At 41.0% G+C, this 27,900-nt stretch overlaps 2 protein-coding genes and 1 long non-coding RNA gene across 5 annotated transcripts; 2 read left to right on the top strand and 1 right to left on the bottom strand.

Annotated features, from left to right (window-relative positions):
* Positions 1-12: 12 nt before the first annotated feature.
* LOC6032326 (dynamin-like 120 kDa protein, mitochondrial) lies at positions 13-10,619 on the bottom strand. 2 transcript variants are annotated; one of them, XM_038253508.1, is made up of 8 exons: positions 10,437-10,619; positions 9,521-10,047; positions 9,266-9,310; positions 8,069-9,113; positions 1,648-1,997; positions 997-1,588; positions 647-936; positions 13-585 (listed from the first exon to the last, which is right to left on the bottom strand). In XM_038253508.1, exons 1-8 carry the CDS (start codon positions 10,463-10,465, stop codon positions 521-523), a joined length of 2,943 nt encoding a protein of 980 aa, XP_038109436.1. In that variant the 5' UTR covers positions 10,466-10,619; the 3' UTR covers positions 13-520. The 2 variants fall into 2 exon arrangements, with proteins under 2 accessions (XP_038109436.1, XP_038109437.1); XM_038253509.1 differs by lacking the exon at positions 9,266-9,310.
* An 8,742-nt stretch (positions 10,620-19,361) lies between these two features.
* On the top strand, positions 19,362-23,068 carry LOC6032327 (nucleolar MIF4G domain-containing protein 1 homolog). Of its 2 annotated transcripts, XM_038254650.1 has the most exons (4): positions 19,362-19,496; positions 19,556-20,636; positions 20,871-22,003; positions 22,062-23,068. In XM_038254650.1, exons 1-4 carry the CDS (start codon positions 19,486-19,488, stop codon positions 23,011-23,013), a joined length of 3,177 nt encoding a protein of 1,058 aa, XP_038110578.1. In that variant the 5' UTR covers positions 19,362-19,485; the 3' UTR covers positions 23,014-23,068. The 2 variants fall into 2 exon arrangements, with proteins under 2 accessions (XP_038110578.1, XP_001842957.2); XM_001842905.2 differs by having other exon boundaries at positions 19,556-22,003.
* Positions 23,069-23,381: 313 nt separating this feature from the next.
* LOC119767722 lies at positions 23,382-25,896 on the top strand. The gene is made up of 3 exons (XR_005277675.1): positions 23,382-23,756; positions 23,819-25,296; positions 25,361-25,896. It is a non-coding gene; the product is annotated as an uncharacterized LOC119767722 (long non-coding RNA).
* The last annotated feature ends 2,004 nt before the right edge of the window (positions 25,897-27,900 follow it).

Genomic DNA, 27,900 nt, shown 5'->3' with positions numbered 1-27,900 from the left:
GTTTAGTTTCTAGATTTTCTCGTTTGAGCTCCAATTTCAAAAAAACATTTTATTCCAATCATTTACGAATAGAAATATCTTGCGCACATAGCAAATATATTAACTTAGATCACTACTCTCTCACATACATACTGGTTGATCCTTGTCTGAGTTCTTTTTTAACACTGCTTTTAGTTTTCTTTGTTTGTGTTTTTTCCGTAGTTGTAAAAATGGATACCGTAACGTTTTGTCGCTTTCAAAACCAAGCATAAAAACAATGAAACGAATGAGAAGTTAAAAAAACTAAACTTTCAAAACGGATAATGCGCGACGTGATCTTGCGTGTGTGGATGCTGTTGAATGCGTAACGTAACTGTGGGGGGATACGGTAATAAATAGCTTTTACTCGCTGGAATCTCTCCTTCCGCTTCTCCTCTCTCTGCTCCCTTAAGTAGTTTTAACCATTCCATTCCAGCCGCTGGCAGCAGACTAGCGTTCCTAGCGAATTCGAGTGCCGCCGGGCGTTTTGGGGGGTGTTGTTTCACTTTTCCTGGTTCAGGGCGTTGATGAACTCTTCCAGCTTTTCCTGAATGTGCCGCACTCGAACTGAAATTAGACAAATTTCTTAGTTTTTGTGAAAAGCGCCAAAAGGCTATGGCGATCATACTCAGTTCCTCCGCCAGCGTGACGCGCTTCCCGGTCAGCAGCTGCTGCTTCTTGTCGTCGTCCTCGCCGTACTCGTCCAGCACCTCCTTGATTTCCTTGTCGAGGCGGCGCGCCTCCCGGTTGACGACCTGCTGCCGCAGCGCGTTCGCCGTCACCTTGATGACCTGCTGGATGCGCCAGAACAGCACCACGTCGCTGCAGTTGACCTCGCACTGGGCGCCCTGCTGGGTGTACAGGTAGTACGCCTTCCGGCAGTCGTACGCCCGGTTTAATGCTTGCTTCAGGAAATGTCTGCAAAGAGGTGCTTAATTAGCTTGCTGAAAAAAAGCCTTTTACGGAAGAATTGCTTACAATCTGTAGATCGGGTACCACGTCTCGCGGATGTAATCCGTCTCGACCTCGACGTTGCCTCGCTGCAGGTTTTTCCGCACCGTCGTCAGCTCGTCGTAGCTCAGCGTCGGCGAGTGTCTCGAATCGCTCGACAAGATCTTGTCCAGCTCGCCCTTGACGTGCTTCCGTTTGGTCTGCTCGTCCGTCGCGTAACGCCACTGGAGCCACTTTTGGGACGTCGAGGGCCCGAACATCTCGCTGATGGTCTGCTCGGTGAGCTTCAGCTTTTCCTTGACCGACGTTTCGAAAAACTTGACAGCCTGGTCCCACTCTTGCTTGTCGTGCACGTTGCGATCCTCGAGCGTGTTGAGCTGGATCACGCGCAGCATGTCGATCGCCTTGTCCTCCCACGAGTGCCTCCGGATGGACTCGTCGATGACGGCGCTCTTCAGATTATCGTACAGATCGTCGTGGTCGGGCGTCTTGCGGGCCACCTCCATCAGGTGCTGGAACTCCTTTTGCAGCGCCACCCAACCGGCTTCGACGGATTTCGCCGGAAGGGCCTGTTCGGCCCACTGGCGCAGCTTGATGTCCACCATGGTGTTGAAGGAGGCTAAAACGAAAGTGCAAAGTTGAAGACCAACCAAACCCCTCTCAAGAAATGCGACTCACATTGCGAGCCGGACTGCGCCGCCGGCAGGTACACGTTCTCGAACACGTAGTTGGACAGCATCTCCCACAGTTTGGCGTTCAGCAGCTCCTCCCACTTTTTGGGCGACACCTGCGACAGGTTGACCACCTCGTCCAGCACCTCGCCCTTGGCCTTCTCGAACAGCTCGTCGCGGCCGGACTCGCGCAGCCGCGGGAAGTTGTTCTTCCACTCCGTCTCCAGGTTGAAGCGCGTCGCCTTGAACGCGTCCGCCTGCTGCTCGATCGTCTCGCGGACCATCTTCCAGAAGCGGTCGGCCACGGCCAGGCTGAGGTTGCGCGTCGTCACCTGGTGCGACATGGTGACGCCGCTTCTGTAATAGAGTGAAAATTAATTTATAATTGCACTCGATCGTAATACATACATCGATCCTAATTTTTCGATTGTAGATTGAGATCATTCGATCGTAATTCCTCTACATACCATCGACAAATTAGCTAGATCGAAAAAAGCGATGTGTTTTGTAAATTTCACGTTCATTTTTTTCAAAAATTATAAAAAAATACAAAAAAGGAAAAAAAATCCAACGTTGAAAAAAGATAAAAAAAAAATAAGAAAACACAAACAATAAAAAGAAACCAAAAAACTTCAAAACGTTTCAAATTTTAAAAGATTCAAAACAATTAGAGATTAGGTTCCAAATACAAAACCCACACTTAAAAATATTTTTAAAAAATCCTATAATGGTCATAACCGTGAAAACAAATATAAATTTGTCGATAATATATTGTAATTTCTCGATTTACCATTGAAAAATTACGATTGACGATCGAGAAAATCTCGATCTGTTTAAAAAAAACATAATTGCACAGACATTAAAAAAAGAAAACAAGGATTTTTTTTTCAAAAAAAAAAAAAAAAAATAAAAAACCTAAAAATATCCAAAATTAAAAGAAAGTTAAAAACATTCAAACATTCCAATAATTTCAAAAATTCAAAAAATTATTAAGTTTTAAAAATTTCAAAAATTTAATCATCAGAATCAGAATAAATCAGAAAAAATATAAAAAATTTCAGATAAAAAAAAAATATGTAAACGAATAAAAATAAACGGCCACCGAAAAAAAAAATTACATATACATGGTGTCGATTTCTGGAAAAGTCAGGGAAAACCTGGAATTGTCAGGGAATTTTATTTAACCTGGAAAAGTCAGGGAATTTTAAGCTGGGTCAGGGAATTTCGATGATCTTAAAAATATTACTACAAAATTTCATTTCTTTTTGAAAATTCGCCCTTGAGCTTTGCAACATTGATAATATTTAATTTTCTATATTGTTCAGTCCGGAAAGAACGCAGAACTCCATATAAAAAATGCTTAAGAAAAGGGTTACGATGAAAATCGCGTAGCTTGTTTGCAATATGTTTAGGTTTAAAAATCAACTAATTTGGATATGATTTGGATTTCCGTTCAACTGAAAATTACAAATTACTAGCGCACACAGGGTGGGACAATATGAAGCAGTTGCTCCACCATCCTCAGAGATTTGTTTTAAAATTGGTCGTTTGCTTAGCATAGACCATAGGGACCATAGAGAAAATCATACATTTTGTCAGAAAAAATGAATAATTTAAAAAATCTGAAATTCTGATGTTTTGGAATTGTTTCTTAATTTTTTAAATTCTTATTCTAAAATTCTAAAAAAATTGTAAAGCTAGAATTTTTTTTCCAAAATTTCACTTTATTATTCGTTATCTATTTTTTTTATTATTCTCAAAATTAAACTGAACTATGATTTAAAAATGATCCAAAGTAGTCTAATTTTGTGTAATCTAAAATGTAAGCAAAATAGTGATGGTGAAATGGAACTAAAAATTGAAAAATTAAATTCAAGAATTAAAGAAATAAAACAAAAGTTTGTGGAAAAACAGGGTTGTTACACTCAACTCATTTTTAAACATACTGACTATGAATATTTCATTTCTTTAAAGTTTTGAGTAATGTTTTTAATCCTTATTTATTGTTTTTTTTTTTATTTTAATCTTGTGAATCTTAACCATATTTAAAACTTCTCCTGAAGATACAGACATTTGGATGTAACAAAAATTATTATTGGGCATGTTCCACAGTACGTGCTTCTATCCCAAATATGAGCCTGATTGGACGTAACAGAAGCTTCTCCGCCTTGAATTTTAGATGGGATTCAAGCAGTAGAAATATTTTTTTTTAATTTGAACATTCTTGAAGAAAAATAAAAAATCCAAACATTCAAAAATTACAGCTCCAACTTTCAGAATTGGGTTATTCAGAAATTAGGCAATAAAATTAGGAAAAATAGTATTAAAAAACCCAAAAAAAATAAATTCATATTAAAAAAAATTAAAGATTCGAAATTTTTGAATCAAAAATTAAAAAAAATGAAAACAAAGATCAAAGATATCATTATTTAAAAATAAAAACAATCAAGAGAACAACAAAAAATATTTTTAAATTCTTAAATTCTTAGATTCTTAAATACTTAAATTCTTAAATTCTTAAATTCTTAAATTCTTAATTTTTTAAATTCTTAAATTTTTAAATTCTTAAATTCTTAAATTCTTAAATTCTTAAATTCTTAAATTCTTAATTTCTTAAATTCTTAAATTCTTAAATTCTTAAATTCTTAAATTCTTAAATTCTTAAATTCTTAAATTCTTAAATTCTTAAATTCTTAAATTCTTAAATTCTTAAATTCTTAAATTCTTTAATTCTTAAATTCGTTTGAAAATTCCGCAAAAGGCAACAATTTTAAAATTAAACATGACTTCTTACTTTAATTCAAATTTTCAATTGTTTTTTTTTGAAAACTTTTAACTTTAAGTTTTCTTTAGGAAATGAAGTGAAACTAACTCATCGCAATTTTAAACATGCAACAATTGTAATTATTAATTATTTCTAGAGTTTTTTTTAAAGGTCCTGTAAGCTATTGTGTTTCATATGTTAAAATGGCATCACCAGATTAAAAAATATAGGACAATTTTATGGTTGCTCATTTTGGATGTTCGATTAGAAAAAAATGATTGACAAAATAAAAAAAAAGTTTTTCAGTTTTTGCAGAATCCATTTTTTTCAATATCTTAAATTTGCAATATTCAAAAAGGAAAATGCATGAAACCATAAAAACGCTCCAAACAATATGTTAGTAAAAAATATAAAATAAAAAAATTGGTGGTCTGGAGAGGTCAGGGAAAAGTCAGGGAATTTTATTTTGGGATTTGGATCGACACCATGAATATAAGAATTTAAATTAAAATAAAAAAAAAATCATTAGTTAAAAAAACTAAAAAAAAATCTAATTTAACATTTTACTTGAATGAAAAAAAATGTTTTAAAATTTGCTTTCTCGAAAACAAAAACTTGCTGCGGGGCTGACATTTAAAATTTCACAAAAGTATCACAATTCTTAATCGAGCAAAAAGAATTTGAAGAATAGGATTTTAAACGGAAGAAATTGCATATTAATTTGTTTTCAGTTGATTAGAGTAGAAGTCTAATCCTTAAAAAAAAATGTATTCTGGTAATACTTTAACATACGATCATTTTAGCTAAAACAAAAACTTTTTAAAATACTAAACATCAGAAAATTTCAAAAATGTAAAAGATGTTTAAATCAACCCAAAAATGCTAAAAATGATTCTAAACGCAGGGGAATGCATTTTAAATTGATTTTAGCTGAAACATTTTAAATTGCATTTTAAATTGAAAGCTGAAACTTTAAATAAAATTTGCACCAGCCTAAATAACTTGAAAAAATACATTGTGGGACAATTTTGGCATTTATTTTAATTGAAATATTGAAAAATAACAACACTCAAAAACAATTTTAATACTACAATTTGTTGGAAATTCAATAAATTTTATTTATAAACATAAAAATTGACACAAGTTAAAAAATGCTCACATATAGTTTTTTTAATAGTTATACAGTCCAGACTCAATCCGAAGGCCTCGGAAAATGTTCACTTCGATTCACAAAAACATTTTTTTTTTCATTGTCTTATTTTTGATTGTTGAGCTTTAGTATGACCCTAAACTACTCTAATGTGATTATTTTTTTTTAATCTAAGATGGCGGCCAAAATGGCGGTGAAATTTAATTTGGTAGTTCCAAACTTCGGATAATCGATGCTCGACTGTATTGAAAGAATATTTTTAAAATTTATTGGTTTTTTTAATTTAAAAATTTTCTAAAATTAAAGTTTAGAAATTGCTAATATTTTTTAGAATAAAAAAAACTGTTTAATGATTTTAAAAACTTTTTAATATTTTAAAAAAATTTAAATTTTTTATTTGTTTTTTTACTTTTATAGTTTTTTTTTGTCAAACCTTCGGATAATCGATGCTCGACTGTATTTAAAAAATATTTTTTAAGTTTATTGGCTTTGTATATTTTTTTTTAGTTTTGAAATAATCTTAAATTTAAGTTTAGAAATTACTTATATTTTTTAGAATAAAAAAAAACTTTTTAATAATTTTAAAAACTTTTTAAAGTTTGTAAAAAATGTTTATTTTTTATTTTTTTTATTTCTTTTTATTAGTTTTTTTTTTTGTAAAACCTTCGGAGAATCGAGGCTTAGGATAATCGATGCTCGGCTGTATTTAAAGAAATACTGCTTTTAATTTATATTTTTTTTTTTAATTTTGTTTTAAATTTTAACAAGTTATAAGTTTTTGAATACTTTTTAAAAGTTTATAAAAGTGCCAGGTATTTTTTTTCAATTTTTAAGACATTTTAAATAATTTATTTGTTTTATTGAATTCGGTCGGATAAAAAAATATTAAAAAAAAATCTTCTACAAATTTCGATAAAAATGTCTCGATCGAGATTTATCGATAGTAAACTCTCGATCGTAATTTCTCGATATTAGATAAGTCGCAATTTGTCGATGGTTGATCGAAATCTTAGTATCAAGAAACTTTTATCATCACGTAAGGGTTAAAATGCAATTCGCAATTCGCAATTTTCAGTGTAAGAACGGGCCTTGACCGATCTTATGCACAAGGTTCCCAACGAACACGCACTGCCCTTACACCTACATCTCACCCTTGCTCTGAGTTAGTACGAGCAGCACGCTAGAACACGCTTTGAGTGTTCGTGCCAGGCATGCACACCTTCTTTTCCGGTTACGCATTTTAACTCGGCCGGGGGTGGTACATTACGTAGGGTTTGATGTAAGTATAAGCGCCTAACCATTTATAGTGTGCCTAACAACTTTCATTAAAGCAAAAACTGTTTTATTTTTAGTTTGAATTCAAAAACTAGTTGTTATTTTACTGTGTTTTGTTTTCTCCTGAAATCTTTCCTAGTGTTGAGTCGTGTTTTTATGTTGCTATTTCTTTTGTCGCGGTGTTTTGTTACAATTTTTGGTCCTAAGCATTTTATAAAAGTTTTTCAAAAGTACAATAGTAATATTTGTGTTAATTCTTTGATCACTCCAAAAATGAGTAAGGGCTCGAACCTCATTTGTTTGAAGAAAAGGGTAAAGATTGAAAACAATGGACAGTGAAAGAAATATACTATTTGAAGAATCAATAGTAAAAGAAAGATAGTAATTTATGAAGTAGATAAAGAAATTAACAATAATTAATAAATAGAGGTAAAAACAAGCTTAGATTGTATTGAGGGCAATTTATAGGCCCAAATTTGAATATTGGCCCAAAAAGAATATTGAATTATTCAAATAGACAAATAAAGAAAAGGCACATGATAAACAAAATTGACTGCCAAATTAAGGATTGATTGATTGATTGATTGATTGATTGATTGATTGGGAAGGGGGAAAGCAGGGAAAGCAGAAAGTATGTTACAGCAGCATCAATTGGTAAAATAGAGTGAAAAAGCGTTGAGAAATAAGAGAATCAAATGAGTAAAATCGAAATCAAATGGAGGATAGTAAACAGAGCCGCGTTAGAAAATCAGTGAAACAAAATAAACAGAAGATAGGTGGTAGCTGGAAATGGAAAGGAGAGAGGAAACCCCGTTCTGCAACGTTCAGGTACATCCACAGCAGTTGACTCAACATACTGCGAATCAAAACAATACCGTCTACAATCACAAATTACTTCCCTTTCCCACATTGTCGCGCCCCTTTCTTTTAGCCGTCTCGACTTTGACCCACGGTGGTCAAAGGTTTACGATCCGTTTCCACAGGCCACCAGCTAGGTCATCATGAAAACCAAGCCAACGTGGAGGTAAGAAAATAGGACACTTGCAAGGAACCAGAGCTATACTGTCTTGATCAAGTATGATCTAACAGGACTACGGACGTAGTCAGTGACGCTCCTTCCAGGATGTTCCTCGCCTGAGCGTCAACTGAAGAGGTATCATCAGCATCATTCGCACTTGGCCTGCCTCATCACGTAAGGGTTAAAATGGATAGAAAATTAGTCTTTGTGAAGAAACTTACTGGAACAGCTTCGAAGTCTTGAAGAACTTTTCCTCGTAGTCCCGGATCGTCTCGATCGAGTCGTCTTTGCGGCCACGTCCGGTCACCACGGCAAAGTAGCCGAGCGCCTTCATCGGGAACAGCTTGCCGGACAGGATCTTGCGGATTCGGTTGGGGTCGGCCAGATCTTCGGCCATGTCCACCTTGGTCATCACGAAGATGGTTCGCTTGCCGAGCGGGTCGCACTGCGCCACCAGATCGGTCACATTGCTACGTTCCGCATCCACCGAGCCGTCCTGAATGCAGAGGATAATCGCGTTTGGATTGCTCATGTAGTGTTCCGTCATGTGCTTGATCGAATCTTTGGTGTCGGCGGCCATGTCCACCGTCTGGGTCGAAATGATGCCGGGCAGATCGACGAGGACCATTCGCTGTAAGCCGGGTCCTTTCACGGTCATCGAAATGACGTCCATGCTGACGGTTTTCCCGCCGCGAACCGAGTTCCTCATCCGAATCTCCACGTCACGTCGCAAATCCGCCAGGTCGCTGTCCTTGGTCAGATCGTACTCGCGTTCCGAGTCGCGGAACTGTGCCACGTGGTACGGTCCCTCCGACAGCGTCACCTTGACCGGCGCCCTGGTCATCATTTCTCCGCTGCCACGGGGGAAGATCCGCGCTTGTGCGATCGCCTCCAGCACCGACGTCTTGCCGCTGCTCTGATCTCCCACGACCACGACTCTCGGCAGATGGTCCGCGGTGCTGTAGGTCGTATCGTACCCGGACAGCTCGTCCAGCACCTCCGAGTACATGTCGATCAGCGACTTCTTGATGCGCTTCTTGGTCGGCTGCTTCCGGTTCGTGCGGATGATCAGGTACTGCTGTCGCAGGTCGCGATTTTCCTTCTCCAGCTTCTCGATCTCGCGCTGGTACTTGAGCTGCACGTTCATGATCTCGGTCTGGAGCGCGTCCACCTGGGACTGCAGCGTATCGACGCGTTTGCGACTCTCCTCCGCGCTCAGACTCTTCGCGTTGACGGTGTTCTTCTGGCGCAGCTCCTCCCGCGTGGCTGAAAGCAGTGTTTTTCGTTAGAAGACGCTCTCTTTTCCGAGGATTCGCACAAGGATTCAAGAATGACTAAACTACACACTACTGAGAGAGAGGATGATGGATGAGGGATAGACAGCAATTTTGTTTGTGCTATTTGTTTTTTTGCATTACCTCCGTACAGTTCTGATACGAGTTCAGATAGATTCTGGAAGGAACCTGGACCGAAAGAAAAGAAACAAAACGATTAAATATACACTTGTGTTTCGTCGTGTGCAGGCTTGATCGCGCGAATTTAAAGTGGTGAAAAGGATGAAACCGGAAATTCTGTGAAATTTAATCATTCTTGAATGAACTCTCTACGACGACGACGAACTACACACTTTTGTATAACCACCCTAGTTTAGAATGGATCAAAATGCGGCTTACTTTCGATTTGCGGATTCTGCTGCGTTTCCGCGGCCTCGATGGCCGCGTCCAGCCGCTGGTCGAACCACTGGCGCCACTCGTTGATCTTGTTCTCACTCAGCTGCTTCAGCCGGGGATCAATCTCGATCGAGTCCTTCACCGAGTCCTTGGCCGCGAGCAGACTGCGCGTGAAGCCGGCCCACTTGTCGTTGTCCGGCAGGACCTCCTCGAGCCACTTCATGTCCGGTAGCCCGTCCTTCCACTCTTCATAGCGCTTGTTGAGCGTGACGCCGCCGCCGATGGCACCGCCCAACACGAGGTAGCGCAGCTTTAAGACCCCGCGTAGGACACGCCCAATCAGCATTCCGTAGCCCCGCGAAGATTGGTACGAGTACTGCCAGCCGCCATAGTTGGGATTGCGCAGGAGACGGTGCCGGTTGTGCTGCTGCTGATGTTGGCCGTTGCCGCCGCCATACGTGAATCCGGAGAAGTTTACCCGGCTCAATGCGTATACCGCGGGGCGGATGTGCGTGAACCGCGGGTCAATGCTGGAAGAATACATCAAGTTGAGTTGATTCAAAAATAGCGATGCATCATCAGTGAGTGCAGAGTCGACAAATCTCGTCATCACCTTGAAAAGCTAGACATTGCGAAGCTCAGCCAAAAACTAAGTTTCTACTCGATGTCATCGGCCTCAGGTCTGATGCAATTCGTGCAACGAAAAACAACACAACAAAACAAAAACTCGCACAGTCACGCGTTTTTCACGCCTACTGCGTGCGCTGGGAGGACGCTTTCCACCCAAGCTAAACCCGACACACTCTCGAGATAAGCGAAAAAATCAATAAACTTTTTACATAACATCATCTGATTTTCCGGATGGTCACCCCATCGCAGTAAAACTCACTTTTCCCCCCGGAAAACCCCCACCTCTTACCTGGATCTTCCGCGTAAAAGTTGGGCCATCGTGCTTCCGGTAGTGTTTCCGATTCGTTTCGCACTAGTAGGGCATTATTTTGCACGAGAAAAGTGAAAATTTCGAGCCGCAGCACAGACGACTGGAAAACGGTGCTGGCGAACTTTTGCAGGCTGACAGATTGACGGCGGCTGACGCAAAAGTCGCGAATTCGGGCCAGTGGCGGCATGGCGAGCATAGGATTTAGGTGGGGGCAGGCAAGCAAGTGAAGCACGCTGTGGGGAGACTCGTGGGAAAGACGGAGGACTGCGTAATTGATTTTTATCTTTGCTGATTTTTTTTTATAAAATCTTGCTGTTTTTGCTGGGTTGTACCATTTAATTTGAATTTTATATAAGTGAAACGCTGGTGAATTTGGACATAATAATTGGAATATCTGGAGTTTTTTTTTACGGTTTAATAATTCGAATATTTAATCTTCAAAAAAATAAACCACCCACTTTAACGACCTACTGGTTTTTTGTGGTCTCTATTTGTATTTGTTTGTTTTTTTTTCAAAAATATACCGAAGGTACAACTTTTTTGTATAAATAAACCAGATGACTTTTTGTATAAATAAACCTAAAACCCAATGGGGTACTAAAGCCCTATCTGAATTTGTATGTACAACGGTAAAAATCACGACTAAAAACAATTTCTGATCACTTTTTTTCATTTTAATGCTAAAAAAAATATTGACAAACCAACCTTTTTTCGATGGATCAACTATGGTCCCCTTGGAACGAGCTGTCAAGTAGGACCTTTTCTGTCAAGAAGGACCACGAGGTTAATTTTTCAAAATTGATTTAAAAATCCATTTTAAACTCTTTGTGGTAGTACAAAGGGTCATTGTACTCAGAAAAATAAGGTTTATCACTGTAAACAATAATACCAGCAATCTAAGCTTCATTTTAGGACCCAATTCAGGCGCCGACGATTTACTTCCCCATTCGATGGAATGCTGGAGCAGATAGGAATCGATCATCGGACAGCGTAACCATACGGCAAAAAAAAAAAATAAAAAAAATGAGGTTCAAAATTATCATTTTCAAAAAATCCAAAATTCTAAATTAAAAAATAATTTACTGAAACTTAAAAAAGAATCAAAACAATACAAGGTCAAAAACTGCAAAATTTATAAATTAAAAAACTAAATCATTTAATGAATTAAAGAAAAATCAAGAGATTAAAAATTCAAAAGTTAAAAAATTTTAAATTCTAAAATTTAAAAATCAAGACCTAAAAACATCAAAAAAACCAAATAAATAATGATGTAACAATTAAAAAAATCAAAGAAATTTTAATTTAAAAATGTAAAAAATCGAAAAATTTATAGATACATATAATACTTTTAAAATTCGAAAATTAAAAACGGAACATTTCCATTCGAGCAATGCTCCTTTTGGTTTATAAGACCTTTACAAAAACTCTGACTGACCTAAAATATTTAATTTAAAAAAAATTAACAATATTGAACATTTATATTTTAATAATTTTAAAAGTTATTGAATATGTTGAAGTTAAAATTGATTTCAAAAATTTAAGAATTTATGAAGATGAAGATTTAAGAATTGGAGGCTTAAAGGTGAGCAGTTCTCTACGGAATCGGTCTTTTTTCTTTAATTTTAATTTTTGTATTTTTTAATCCGGCTGAAACTTTTTTGGTGCCTTCGATATGCCCAAAGAAGCCATTTTGCATCATTAGTTTGTCCATATAATTTTCCATACATTTTTTTTTTGTTTTATTTATCCAGGTTAGCAGCTATAATAGCTGATTCAACCTGCCTTCAAAAACAAAAGGAGGATAGGAATAGAGGAAAATACATTTGAACTTCACACTTCACTTCATATTTTCTAGCACTAATTCATTAAAATCTTCCTCTTCTAACAATTCAATCCACTTTGCGAAGCCGTCTTTTCCTAATTTTTGATAGCATTGCCATCATTTCTCCTTGTACATGGTCTGCAGTCTCAATGCTTGGTGTTTTGTTGCGTCGTCCACTGCTTCCTGGTACTTCCGCCCTGCTTCTTTCCATTTTTTGTAGAAAAAATTGGTTCGTTGGTCATCCGTCAATTTCATTTTTTTCCGTTCGTGCTTCGATCGCACGACTTCGAAGTCATCATCGTTTTCCAGTTCCATTTGATCGTTGTTGTTGCTGCTGCTGCTGTTTTCCCCTTCTTCGGCTGGCCGTTTTGTTTTGATGCATTTTTTGATATTGCTGTCGTCGTCAGTTTTAGCCATCGTACTGCTGCTGCTTGACTCCCCGGCTTTGTTTGGTTCTGCTGACACATCTTTTTCCGTGTTATTTTTGGTTGCGCGCTTTTTCTTTGTGAGTCGGGCGTTTGGTTGGCCTTTGTAGAAGACGTTGCTGTTACAGCCATCTATCTTTAGGCGCCTTGGAATTGGACGGTCCAAGTTCATGCGAAGCACCCGCACTCCGTTCGAAATGCCTACGAAGAACTTTTTCCATGTATCACTTTTTATGGTCAGCACTTTGCCGTACTGACTCATAATGTTGGTGATTTTTTCAGCCGGCAGCTCCGGTGGCAAATCATGTATCCTGACTTCCACGGTGTGATCTTTGAAGTACACCGGAATCAGGAACATTTGATTCCCGCACTGCATGGAGTGCCGCAGATTCTTGCTGATTGCACGTTCTGCTAGTGCTGGGTCGTTAAACTCAATTAGAGTAACGCCAGACTGTAACAATTGAACGCACTTCAGTTCATGCTTGCACTGCACTTTTAGTTCGCGCGATATGAACCTCTCGACGTCGAGGGGTTTGGGTCGGGTGGGTAAGACGTTGAAATCTAATACCACTACGGTGTTTCGCGTCTTACTCATTTTTGCTGAGCAAGAAAAACACCGAGAGAGGAGTTAAAATGCAACCGCTTGCTATCGTGGTTGGAGCCGTACTGAATTTTCCATACAAATTTGGCAGCTGTCTATACAAAAATGATATGTGAAAATTCAAAAATCTGTATCTTTTGAAAGAATTTTTTGATCGATTTGGTGTCTTCGGCAAAGTTGTAGGTATGGATATGAACTACAGTGAAAAAAAATATACACAGTAAAAAAATTTTTGGTGATTTTTTGTCACTAAAACTTGATTTGCAAAAAAATGTTATTTTTATTTTTTTTTATTTTTTGATATGTTTTAGAGGACATCAAATGCCAACTTTTCAGTAATTTCCAGAATGGGCAAAAAATCTTTGACCGAGTTATGAATTTTTGAATCAACACAGATTTTTTCAATAAATCGAAATATTGGTCGCAAAAATTTTTCAACTTCATTTTTCGATGTAAAATCAAAAAGTGCTTTAGTGAATTTTTGATAAAGTGCACCGTTTTCAAGTTATAACCATTTTTAGGTAACTTTTTTGAAAATAGTCGCAGTTTTTCATTTTTTTAAAATTAGGTCGTTTGGGTGAGACTTAGAAAACAACAATTTTCCTGTTTTTAACCATTGCATAGCAATATCTCAGCAACTATGGGTCGTATCAACAAAGTTCAATAAAGCAAAATATAGAGAATTTTCTCAGCTTTTCAAAAATATTTTTTTCAATGGTGGGCAAAATGGGCACTAATTAAAAAAAAAATGAAAAACTGCGACTATTTTCAAAAAAGTTACCTAAAAATGGTTATAACTTGAAAACGGTGCACTTTATCAAAAATTCACTAAAGGACTTCTTGATTGCAAATTCGATTTTACATCGAAAAATGAAGTTGAAAAACTTTTGCGACCAATATTTCGATTTTTTGAAAAAAATCTGTATTGATTCAAAAAATTATAACTCCCCAGTCACGAAATATTCTAGCAGAGCTGGTTCTGTCAGAATCCTGCTAGAACGGTAGAACATTTCTGCTAGAATGCTGTAAGAAAATCCAGCTCTGTAAGAACCTGCTAGAACGTCGTGACTGGGTCGGTCAAAAATTTTTTGCCCGTTCTGGAAATTTCTGAAAAGTTATTCTGGAAATTTATTAAAAATAGTGTTTTTTGCAAATCAAGTTTTAGTGACAAAAAGATAAATAAAAAATCATCAAAAAAATTTTTACCGTGTATCATTTTTTTTCAGTGTAGTCTATATCCATACCTACAACTTTGCCGAAGACACCAAATCGATCAAAAAATTCCTTCAAAAGATACAGATTTTTTTATTTTCACATATCATTTTTGTATGGACAGCTGCCAAATTTGTATGGAAAATTATATGGACAAACTAATGATGCAAAATGGCTTCTTTGGGCATACCGAAGGTACCAAAAAAGTTTCAGCCGGATTAAAAAATACAGAAAAAATCGAATGACCGAAATCTCAGAGAATTGGGTCCTAAAATGAAGCTTAGATTGCTGATATTATTGTTTACAGCGATAAAGCTTATTTTTCTGAGTACAATGACCCTTTGTACGACCACAAAGAGTTTAAAATTGATTTTTAAATCAATCTTGAAAAATTATCCTCGCGGTCCTTCTTGACAGAAAAGCTCCTACTTGACAGCTCGTTCCAAGGGGACCATAGTTGATCCATCGAAAAAATGTTGTCTTGTCAATTTTTTTTTTGCTTGAAAATGAAAAAAAAGTGATCAGAAATGATTTTTAATTGTGTTTTTTACCGTTGTACATAAAAATTGACATAGGGCTTTAGTACCCAATTGCTCAGGTTTTTTTTAATGAAGACTTGTTCATAATGTTTAAAATACAGAGTGAAATCCTTGGTGAAATCCTGTTTTTGGCAACACGATTTTTCGACACATATCCGCTCGAATGAGACTAATTTAAATTTTCTCCTAATTTGTTGATCGAAAACTCATCAAAAACTTCACAAAATAACCAAAATAATGAACAATTTAAAAGGTCATTATATGGTCAATATAGTCATTTGTTAAACAAATTTTATTTTGATTAGTACAACAAATAAATATGAATAAAATTGAATTGAATACTACAATGATTTGAAAGTAGAAATAATGAATTTTAGGGAATTTTTAAATTACAATTTGCGAATACAAATTAAGAATGTTGGGTTTAGAATGGCTTTTTAGGCCCAGTGAAAAAATATATTGAAAAAAATATAATTTAACTAAATTGACAATATCACAGTGTCCTGATGCAAACAAAGATTGAGCTCGAACCACGGATGTTCCTTTCCCACATTAACTCAGTGCGGACGTTATGCATCGGCGGCCGTTACTGATCGTGTGGTCCGCCCTAGAACCGCCCTGGCGGACCGAGGGCGGGCCGCCTGGGCGGTTGAAATTTGACATTTGAAATTTTTCAATTTCGTCCGCCCTCCATCCGCCTTGGCGTGCCATGGGCGCATCGCCTGGGCGGTTCAAACTGATCGCTGAAATGTTTCAATATCGTTCGCCCCTCAATCGCCGCGGCGAGCCAAAGGCTGATTGCCGTGGCGGTTTGCATCTGAAGGAATTTATTTCGAATTTGACATTTCAGTCAGTTTTCAACGAGCTTCGGTGGGTGTTGTTATTTAATCGGCGGCTGCTGATTTTCGTTGTTAAGTTTGTGTTGGGAGAAGTGTTGTGTTGTTTAGATTGTTTACTTATGTAAACAAATAGTTGAAAGTGCGTTTGAAATAGTGATTGAAGGTTGTTTTGCAAGAATAATCGTTATTGTTGGTGTAATTTATGTGACACTCCTATAAATATTGTTGGCAGATGTGCAAACATTTGGAATCAAGTTTGGAATACTTAGAATTTGATATGTTTCATTGTTGTTATGATTTGATTTGTACTTATTTGTATGTTTGTATGGAAATTTGGTGTACATTTTGGTAAAAGTATATCATTCCCAGGAAACCTCTTGAAGAGTATCGAGGTGGCATTTACAAAGCGGATTTTGTGCCAATGTTTACTCAATTAATGTTAATGTTTTTTGGGTGAATGTTAACACTCCAAAGGTTCGGGTTCAGTGCCAGCAGTGGAGGCAATTAGTGGTGCAGCAGCGATTTTTTCTTTCTTTTGTTTGACGTTTTTAGGTGTGCATGATGCAGGACATGGGTAGGAAGTAATTTCAATTATTTTCAATTATCATTTCAGCGGCAACAATATCATTTAAAATTTTGTTTAATTTTTTTTTACAGCTTCCTGGATCATTTATAAATGAACTGCTTATATGTATTTATCTATTCTTCATTTGATTTATTTGAATGTTTATATCATTCCTATTCCTTGTCCTTTTTTCTACCATTCCTCCATACCATCCAGGTTTTTAAGCGAAGATGGCGTTCGAATGGTGAACGCCCGAAATGTCAAAATTGCGCAGTAGCACCAACATTAGAAAAAAAAGTATGGCTGTCATGCCGTGTCACACTTGTTTCATAATGTTGGTACCACTGCGTGATTTTGACATTACGGGCGTTCACCATTCGAACGCCATCTTCGCTTAAAAAACTGGATATATGATCAAATTTCATGGACTAACGACAGTTACTGAAAAAGCAATGGAATCATCTGAAGAATTTGTCTTTAAAAAATAATAATCATTCTTCCAGCTTCCGGGAATCTTCTTCAATTTTAATGCCCACATTTATCTATTCACTAGATGATTTATTTAAATGTTTATATCCTTCCTTATCCTATTCCTTTTCTTTCAGCAATGGAACCATCTGGAGCATTTGTCTTTTTAATTATAGTTGTTTGTTTTGCAGCTTCCCGGAATCATCTTTAAATTTACTGCTTATTTGTATTTATCTTTTCACTGTAAGATTTATTTTTATATTCAGATCTACCATTCCCCCATACAATATATGATCAAACAAGCTCTTCCCGGCAAACTTCGTCCTGCCCTTTTTTGGTTTCCTAACGTTTCATGCTTGTTTGATTATTCAGCATCCTGTGATCAAAATTTGATTTTACGTAACTTTTCCCATACAATCTGCAGCTTTTCCGGAATCGGTTCCAGAGTGGCCAAAGTGTCATTTAGTTAGCGTAAGAACCTTCCTTGGGCTTATACGAACCCAACGCAACAAAGAGCACCTCGATCCGACGCTCCGTATTGAACTGATTCGCGTTCGAACAAAACCGTCGAAATTTTTATATATATAGATTGAATGACAAGAAAGAACATGGGGTGTAATCTACTAGGATACTTTCTTCGGATTAGCTGCGCTTGTGTTTGATTAGATTAGAGTATGAATTGTTAACATTCAATACGTTGCCTATTTATATGTAAGTACCAATAATACATGAACATTTTAAATAATTTAGCTTTTAAGAATTAGTTAAAGAATTATTTTTATTTGCAGGAAATGGAAAATCTTCGCAACAAGTTTGCTTATCAATATATTATTTTGTTTCTTTATTTTTTCATCATTTCACCTCAGTGAACTAACAACGCACGTAAGATATATTGAGAACAAAATTATGTTGAAAATTATGTTTTTTTCATATTTTTGCTTTATTTCTAAATTTCAGCACACAAGAATCTACAAAGATCTGCATTTCTATATAGGCACTTTGTGTTTTTTCCGTTTTAGATGAACTTGAAAAAACACTATCAGAATCCTGAAGGAACCTGAACGGGTATTCTGCTTGGGCAGATGAAATATGTGTGAATGGCGAATCGAGGGCGAGCCAAGGCGGTTGGGGCATTTTGGGCGGATGAACTTTATATAGGGGCGGATCGGGGCGACCCGCTGGCGGACCATCTTACAGGGGCGGCTGTACCGTATATGAAAGGCGCATCAAGGGCGAGCCAAGGCGGTTGGGGCATTTTGGGCGGATGAACTTTATATAGGGGCGGATCGGGGCGACCCGCTGGCGGACCATCTTACAGGGGCGGCTGTACCGTATATGAAAGGCGCATCAAGGGCGAGCCAAGGCGGTTGGGGCTTTTTGGGCGGATGAACTTTATAAAGGGGGCGGATCGGGGGCGACCCGCTGGCGGATCATCTTACAGGGGCGGCTGTACCGTATATGAAAGGCGCATCAAGGGCGAGCCAAGGCAGTTGGGGCTTTTTGGGCGGATGAATTTTATATGGGGGGCGTATCAAAGGCGACTCGCTGGCGAACCAACCTACAGGGGCGGCTGTACCGTATATGAAAGGCGCATCAAGGGCGAGCCAAGGCGGTTGGGTCTTTTTGGGCGGATGAATTTTATATGGGGGGCGTATCAAGGGCGACCCGCTGGCGAACCAACCTACAGGGGCGGCTGTACCGTATATGAAAGGCGCATCAAGGGCGAGCCAAGGCGGTTGGGGCTTTTTGGGCGGATGAATTTTATATGGGGGGCGTATCAAAGGCGACTCGCTGGCGAACCAACCTACAGGGGCGGCTGTACCGTATATGCAAGGCGCATCAAGGGCGAGCCAAGGCGGTTGGGGCTTTTGGGCGGATGAACTTTATATAGGGGCGGATCGGGGGCGACCCGCGGCGGACCATCCTATAGGGGCGGTTGAACCATACAAAACGGCGTATGTGGGGCGGATGAACGGCGGGTGAAACATTTCAAGGCAAACCTGGGCAACCCCGGGGCGAGTCGCTGGCGGACCAACGTCACGATAAAAAAACTGATCGTGCGCCAAATTGTTGCAAATTTTATCCGCCAGCAGGTCGCCCGTGGTCCGCCAACTCAAACGCTGGCGGATCGCCAGAGCGGTTTGGCGGTCCGCCAGCGAACCGCCGGCGGGCTGCCCAGTCAATGTGGGGAGTTAATGTGGGGTAGGATCGCAGCAGTTTCCCGATGTAGATCAGGCTTTAAAAACCTGGATAAATCTACTTTAAAACCTTTGTTATTGTTTGAAGCGGTTTAAAGCGAGTTTTGAAGTGTCATTGTGCTGATAAAAATCAGCTTTATCATTACATACTACTTTTGTATTTATTTTCACTGTGCACAAAATTTGACCGCCACTGTACGACCAGCAGGCAAAGTCAGTGAAACACGCCGTTTGACAGCCGGCCGATAAACAAATCCAACACGTGCACAACAGTCACTGCACCGTTTGTTTTGAGTCTTGAGCTGTCCGACCAACCACATGAAATTTCCGATTGTAATTTAAATTTTGTCCATAAAACCATGAAAATCAGGTAATTTTACAACAATTTTGCATAGACACACCATAATCTGATGCCCGCTCTGTTTGCAGACCCCAAAAGCACGTCCGGCAGGGCTTCTCGGGCAAATCGAAGCTGCAGCGGCGCTCGCAGCCGAAAACACGCAAAGAAATTCGCAAGGAGAAACGGCAGCAGAAGAAAATCAACCGCTTCAACTACCACAGCCGGAAGCGGTCGGACCGGTACCCGGGCAAGGATGGTGAGGAGGATCCGCTGGAGAAGCAGAAGCGTGGTGGCAAGGGTAGTGGAAGTGACGAGGAGGAGGAGTGGGACGATGACGATGAGGAGATCGATTCTGATTTGGGGGAGGACGTTGAGGACGAACCGAGGGTGGAAGTTAGGAAGGGGAAGGGGGCTGTGAAGAGTCAGATGGAGCTGGAACGGGAGGAGGAGCTGAGGGAGTTGAAGAGTTACGAGCAGGGTTTGAGGGAGAAGCGGATTTCGCAGCTGGAGGCGGCCAATGCCGAGGACGATGCGATAATCAAGAAGTACGAGAAGCTGTTGAAGATTAACCGGCGGAAGAATAAGGAGGGCGTTCCGAAGAGTTTTAACGATGGGTTGGATTACGCGCTGGAGTTGTGTACGGAGGACAGCATCCGGAAGATGTACGATGCGGCGCGGGAAGCGGCCGAGATGGAGCAGAACTCGGAGGATGAGTTTGCGGACGATATGGGTGAGGTGCTGGGGAAGAAGGAGGGGGCTTCGGTGGGAAAGGTCGAGGGAAAGGGCAAGAAGAAGCTGGGCGATAAGGAGCGGAAGCGGATGGAGAAGCTGAAGGAGGTCGAGAAAAAGTATTTGGGGGATGACGAGCTGGACGATGGGAGTCTGGGCGGGTTCGATTCGGAGTTGGAGATTGAGCTGGCGTCCGATTACTCGGAGAATGATGAGTTGTACGACTCGGAGGAAGACGGACCGGCGGTTGAGAACAAAAAGGACAAAAAGAAGCAGAAGAAAAAGGCCAAGTCTGAGTCGGAACCGGAAGAGGACTCCGAGTTTGATGAGGACGTCTTTGGGTTGGACAGTGAAGACAGCGAGGTTGAAGAATCGATCCCTAAAAAGAAGAAAAAGGAAGCTTCCAAGGGCAACAAGAAATCTCAACCGGAACCGGAAGAGGATGACGACGAAGACGAACTTAGAAAGCTGTTTGCTAACAAGAAGAAGAACAAAGATTCCTCAAGCGGAAAGCAAAAACAGATCAAGAAGAAAGTGCAGTCGGAATCAGAACCTGAAGAGGACTCCGAGTTTGATGAGGACGTCTTTGGTTTGGATAGCGAGGATGAAGAACCCATTCCGAAAAAGAAGAAAAAGGATGCTTCCAAGAGCAAGAAGAAAGCTAAACCGGAAGAGGATGACGACGACGATGAACTTAAAAAACTGTTTGCCAACAAGAAGAAGAATAACAAATCGTCAAACGGGAAGCAAAAACAGAACAAAAAGAAAGCTTCAAGCTCTGAATCGGAACCGGAAGAGGACTCTGAGTTCGACGAGGACGTCTTTGGTTTGGACAGCGAGGACGAAGTTGAGGAGCCGGCTCCAAACAGTAAAAAGAAAGACAAGAAAAAAGTTACTTTTGAAAAGGAAGTCTCTAAAAAGAAGAAGAAGAAGGCACAGCCCGAGTCGGAACCGGAAGAGGATTCCGAGTTTGACGAGGATGTCTTTGGTGGGGACAGCGAAGACGACGGTCTGGACAATATTCTGGACGGAATTGGCTCGGGCGATGAAGAGGAAAAAGCTGAAGGCAAAAACAAAGAAAAGCCGGGAGTTTGGGAGGACATTTACGGCCGGAAGCGCGACAGGGATGGTAACGTAATCAAGGAAGACGCGGCTGCCACCGGTGGAAAGTACATTCCACCGCACATGCGAGCCCGGATGGAGGCACAAAACGGCCCTGGGGATGCCAAGCGGCAGGAGAAGCTGGCCCGACTGAAGCGCACCCTGAAGGGTCAGATCAATCGGCTGGCGGAGACGAACGTGCACCGGATCGCGATCGAGCTGGACAACTTGTACATGCAGAACGCTCGCTTTGACATGAACAACCTGCTGACGACGCTGATCCTGGACGCGGTCGTGTCCAACACACTCGCCCCGGAGCGCATGGTCCTGGAGCACGTGCTGCTCGTGACGATCCTGCACGCCAACGTCGGTTCCGAGGTGGGATCGCACTTCCTGGAGACGGTTGTCGAGCGGTTCCACGCGCTGATCGGTCAAATCGGAGCGTTCGACGTGGAGGACAAAACGCTGGACAATTGCGTGCTGATCCTGTGCCATCTGTACACGTTCGCGATCTTCAAGAACAAGCTGATCTACGACGTGATCGACCAACTGTTGGCCAGTTTCTGCGAGAAGGGAGTGGAGTGTATTCTGCTGGTACTGAGATCGATTGGGTTCGTGCTGCGGAAGGACGATCCGCTCGCGCTGAAGGACATGATCTTGAAGGTGCAGAAGCGAGCCGCGGAAGCTCCGGCAGAGCTGAAGAATGAGTGAGTTGCGAAATTTTTAAAGTAGACAATCTAATTACTAACATGATTCCTCTTCCAGCACCCGCGTCAAGTACATGCTGGACACGCTGCTCGCGGTCAAGAATAACAACATGAACAAGATCCCGCAGTACGATCCGACGCTGGTCGAGCACTTCCGCAAGATCCTCAAGGGCATGATCACCAGCGGCAAGTACGTCAGCTCGCTCAACATCGGGCTGGACGACCTGCTGAACGTGGAGGAGCGCGGCAAGTGGTGGCTCGTGGGTTCCGCCTGGATAGGCGATGCCGGTGCTGGAAAGCGAGGAGCGGCCAAAAACGGCACCCCCCAAGAGGAAGGCTTCAGCCAGCAGCTGCTCGAACTAGCCCGCAAGCAGCGCATGAACACCGACGACAAACGGAACGTGTTCTGCGCAATCATGAGCGCCGAAGACTACCTGGACGCGTTCGACAAAATCCTCCGACTGGCCATCAAAGACCAACGCATCGTCGCCTCCGTCATCGTCCACTGCGCCCTGGCGGAAAAGGACCACAACCCGTACTACAGCATCCTCTCGCAAAAGTTCTGCGAGTACGATCGACGCTACCAACTCGCCATCCAGTACACCATCTGGGACCGCCTCAAGGACATCCAATCGCTCAAGCAAGCCCCCATCCGAAACCTGGCCAAACTCCTAACCCACCTCATCGGCGAAGGCGGCCTCGCCCTCTCCGTCCTCAAAGTGATTGAGTTCGCCGAAATCGACAAGCTCACGCTCCGGTTGGTCCGTCAAACCATGCTCGGATTGCTCCTCCTGGAAGAGGAAAACAAGTGCCTGCAGGTGTTCAACCGGATCGCGCCCAGCTTCAAGCTGAAGAGCTTCAAGGACAGTTTGCGGCTGTTTTTGCACCACTTTTTGCTGAAGGGAAGCGATCGGTCGGGCGTGCCGGAGGAGCAGATGCAGCTGCTGAACCAGCGCATCAAAATGGCCGAACGCATGCTGGACACGTCCGAGGCGAGGGTGCAGTTTTGAGGTCACACAGTGAGTAATAGGTTGGTTGCATAAAAGTGGTTTCAAGTTACGGAAATATTATTTTTTTATTCCATGGAATTTGAAGAAACTCCTAGAAACTTTGATATTCTACGTCATTCTGTAGGCCGGCTATGAAATTATTGGGAAATATTTTATTGTAACCTGTATCCTGTATCAGACTAAATTTGTACAGGGTTTTTTTGTCGAGTAATTCTGTCGAGTAAGTTGCCATATAATTTGATTGGTAGTCTGTATTTTCCTTAAAAAAAAGGTTATTAGGTCTCTATCGCGACCAATTCGGAGCCCTAGAAGACAATTTTAATAGCAGCTTTCAGCTTTAAAACAACTTTAGTTTAAATTTTATAGCAATTATGATTAGTCTGTATATTTTGATGTGAAAAGTCTGTGCGAAATTTGTAAATCACCCCCCGCTACCACGCGAACGTCAACGTTGCTTGTTTGACAGACAAGATTGTCTGGCCGCTGTGCACTCACACAGCCGTGCGCGCTCACTTCCGCTGAAAAGGAAAGCTCATTCAGTGTTCGCCAACGTGAGGAGCGGTCGTGCAGTGGAAGAAGTTCCACGCAAACCGTGTGCGCAGTTGTTCTGCTCCGCGAAAAGTGCTCGCCCCGCCGTAAAGTTGTGAAGTCCCGCAGGAGGACGCCCGAGGTTCACGTCCTCAGAAGCATCTACCGTGACTGGCCCTCGTCGGGAAGAAAAACCGGCACCGTCCGCCGGCGAGGTAATGAATTCTACTGCACGTGGGCATTTTTGCACCTTTGCTCACGGAAACGAAAATTGTAGGGCCAAAAATGACGGACGACGATATTTGCACCGAAGGGACGAATCGGCACCGGAGCCGGCCTGCTGCCTTGGATCACTGGACGAAACACGCCGGCGCGCGTGGCATGTTGGGAGTGAACAATCTCCGCAAGATCAACGCAGGCGGGGAGAAAGTTTGGACGACGGCGGAGGCACGTGGAATCCGCTTGCTCCGCGGCGGTGCTCGTAAGTGGAAATGTTGGCCGGTCGGGCCTAGGTGAAGAATCCCGCGCGGACGCGGGCAAAGGGCGGCTCGCCACGCGGCAATTGGCGATCGTAGGGTGAGCAAGTGAGAGAGCAAGAGGAGGAGGCAAAGTGAGAAGAACCGGGGAAGGAAAAAGAAGGAGGAAGAAGAAAACGGAAAAATGCTAGATGCCGAAAGGGCGCGTGGAGCACGAAAGAAGAAGAAAAGAGAGAGAGCAAGAAGAAGAGCATCAGGAAGATGTTGTACGCACACACACACACACACACTCACACTCACACCATCAATCGGTTCAATACACATGTTAAAAGACGAATTTTGTGCTTGTTTTTCTTATTACTTGAGCTCAAGGAGTAGCCAGCAAAGAATTATTGTAACATGGCGCCCAACAAAACGAACCCAATCAGGAAATTTAGCTAGTTTTTGTTAAATGTGTGTACTTTAGAGTCTGCTACAGTGAACAAGCTATGACAGCAGTAGGAGTAGGCTGTGAACAAGAAGAAAACAAAAAACGCTAGGCGGTAACAGTGAGGAGTTGAAGCCAGTTGTAGGCAATTGGCTGTCAGGCTCAGGAGAGGTAGCCATTGTGGGAGTAAGCTGGAGACGTTTTGGGTCATGCAGGAGATGACCATCTGACCACCTGTCTGAGCAGATTGCGCTGCTGTGTATCGTTTAGTACCGTTATGTTTCGATCAACATGATCTGGGGAGCCTTGGGCTTCCACACTTAGTTTGTTTTGAGTTTTTGGTAGTTTAAGTATGTGGCATAGGTCACGGGTCAGGCGGTCTCCAGCGAGCTTCTGGCGGAAGTTGTTTTGAGAATTTTCCGTGTGGGACTGCCATCCCACACGGAAAATTCTTCCCAAATGGCAGGATTGTATAGCAATTATGATTAGTCTGTATATTTTGATGTGAAAAGTCTGTGCGAAATTTGTAAATCACCCCCCGCTACCACGCGAACGTCAACGTTGCTTGTTTGACAGACAAGATTGTCTGGCCGCTGTGCACTCACACAGCCGTGCGCGCTCACTTCCGCTGAAAAGGAAAGCTCATTCAGTGTTCGCCAACGTGAGGAGCGGTCGTGCAGTGGAAGAAGTTCCACGCAAACCGTGTGCGCAGTTGTTCTGCTCCGCGAAAAGTGCTCGCCCCGCCGTAAAGTTGTGAAGTCCCGCAGGAGGACGCCCGAGGTTCACGTCCTCAGAAGCATCTACCGTGACTGGCCCTCGTCGGGAAGAAAACCGGCACCGTCCGCCGGCGAGGTAATGAATTCTACTGCACGTGGGCATTTTTTGCACCTTTTGCTCACGGAAACGAAAATTGTAGGGCCAAAAATGACGGACGACGATATTTGCACCGAAGGGACGAATCGGCACCGGAGCCGGCCTGCTGCCTTGGATCACTGGACGAAACACGCCGGCGCGCGTGGCATGTTGGGAGTGAACAATCTCCGCAAGATCAACGCAGGCGGGGAGAAAGTTTGGACGACGGCGGAGGCACGTGGAATCCGCTTGCTCCGCGGCGGTGCTCGTAAGTGGAAATGTTGGCCGGTCGGGCCTAGGTGAAGAATCCCGCGCGGACGCGGGCAAAGGGCGGCTCGCCACGCGGCAATTGGCGATCGTAGGGTGAGCAAGTGAGAGAGCAAGAGGAGGAGGCAAAGTGAGAAGAACCGGGGAAGGAAAAAGAAGGAGGAAGAAGAAAACGGAAAAATGCTAGATGCCGAAAGGGCGCGTGGAGCACGAAAGAAGAAGAAAAGAGAGAGAGCAAGAAGAAGAGCATCAGGAAGATGTTGTACGCACACACACACACACACACTCACACTCACACCATCAATCGGTTCAATACACATGTTAAAAGACGAATTTTGTGCTTGTTTTTCTTATTACTTGAGCTCAAGGAGTAGCCAGCAAAGAATTATTGTAACAATTTTAATCAATAAATTTAAACAAATCAGATATTTGTGAATCTTGGTATCGAAAAATCTGTAAAACAGATTAAAGTATGTTTATACAGAACATGTTTCGTTACTGGGCTCAGCTGAAAGCATGGCCCAGCTACCGAAGTATTCTTTAAATTTGACATGAAATTTCATAAAACATGAAAATATATATTATTATTGACCGATTCTTCGGCTCCTGTTCAAAAAAATTCCAAGTTTTTTTCAGCGTTTTGGCTGTAGTGGCAAAATAAAAGAAGAAACCCCCCAATGTTATTACATATTTGGAAAGATAATTGATTTTCCTACAAAGAAATATCATGCAGAATGAACCATCTAGTACATGTGCTTCCCCTGAAATAAAAATGTAGCGTGACGGGACAACATCGTAAAACTGGACTTTTAAAAGGCACACTACAAAAATCGCTACAGTTTTGCCAGTTTGATTTTTAAAAACTTTTGCTCTTCTACACATTATCACAAATTAAAAACGAATCTTGTGCTCCTTGAACTGAAAGAATTGGATGAAATTTGAGTTTTTGCCAGCCATTTCTTTTCGTGACGGGACAACGAAAGGAGAATGATGAATGAATTATGAAAAAACTCCTCTCCCGTACAATAGCTTGCAGACCACTTTTGGTCAATTTTCTTGGCTTTTAATGTAAGAAAACGCATTTAAAGCACATTGCAATTATTGCATCATAGTAAAAATTATTTTTTTCATATTAAAAATCATATTGAAAATTGAAAAATGTGACATTTTGGTGTAGCTTCGCTAAGAATCGGTCTATTAAGATTGATTACGTATTTTGTAGATTTCCGAAATTATTACTGAATAACAGAAAAAATATTATGTATTATGTAGTTGAAATTGACTTCTGCATTCACTAGCCCCTCGATCATTTCGCTTTGTTATTGTTTTTTGACGTTAGATTGCCCAGTATCAAACCAAGGGAATGGTGGAAAGAGAGGAATCACAAATCCGTATAAATAATTTCAAGATTTTTCAGGTGTAAACCGAAAACGCGATCAAAAATTGAAGTGGAAGAATAAGGCTTTTAACTGCTTATTTAATTGTCGGTGTACAGGACGCCGCACTGTTTAACCATTTTCTGACGTCCCTTCAATTTTGCAGTCCAAACCCAGTCATTGAATTGGAAAAATAAAATCTTTTTCAAATTTTCTTTTGTTGATTTGTGTGCACCTACGTCGAAGACCAAGATTGTTTACTTTTTGCTCTTTGGTCTGACAGTCTTGGTCTGACAGATTTGGTCTGTCAGATTTATCATGGATTTTGGTCTGGTCTAGGCGAGGGATAGGACACAGCACCTTCCTGTATCAAACACAAAAATTGATTGAGTCTTGAAAAAAAAAAAAAAATATTTTTAGGGAAATTTTGTAAAAGGACTTAGAAAAACTAACTTAATCCACCTATGTGGTTGGAGCCTTCCTCACTTATTGCCAACAATTACTGATATGATGGAATTGTACAAAAATTTAATCTATTGTATAGATCCGGAATAAAAAAGTGCATCAATATCACTTAAGTGGGCATATCTCGAGACAGGGTTGCCAGATTTTCAATGTTTTGGACTCGTTGGAATGGTCTTTTGATAACCTAACCAACGATGGGTCAGATGGTGGATCCGGACATAGTTTACATACATTTAAGTGAGATCCGGCTTCCAAAAAGTACATCAATATCACTTAAGGGGCATATCTCGAGACAGGGTTGCCAGATCTTCAATATCTTAGACTCGTTGGAAAGATCTTTAGATAACCTAACCAACGATGGGTCAGATGGTGGATCCGGACCTTATTTACATACATTTAAGTGAGATCCGGCTTCAAAAAAAGTGCATCAATATCACTTAAGTGAGCATATCTCGAGATAGGGTTGCCAGATCTTCAATGTTTTGGACTTGTTGGA

Source organism: Culex quinquefasciatus, chromosome 2 (assembly GCF_015732765.1).
Source record: "Culex quinquefasciatus strain JHB chromosome 2, VPISU_Cqui_1.0_pri_paternal, whole genome shotgun sequence".
NCBI lineage: Eukaryota > Metazoa > Arthropoda > Insecta > Diptera > Culicidae > Culex > Culex quinquefasciatus.
Note: the sequence above shows the minus strand (reverse complement) of the source record. Positions and strands in the feature narration are given on the sequence as shown.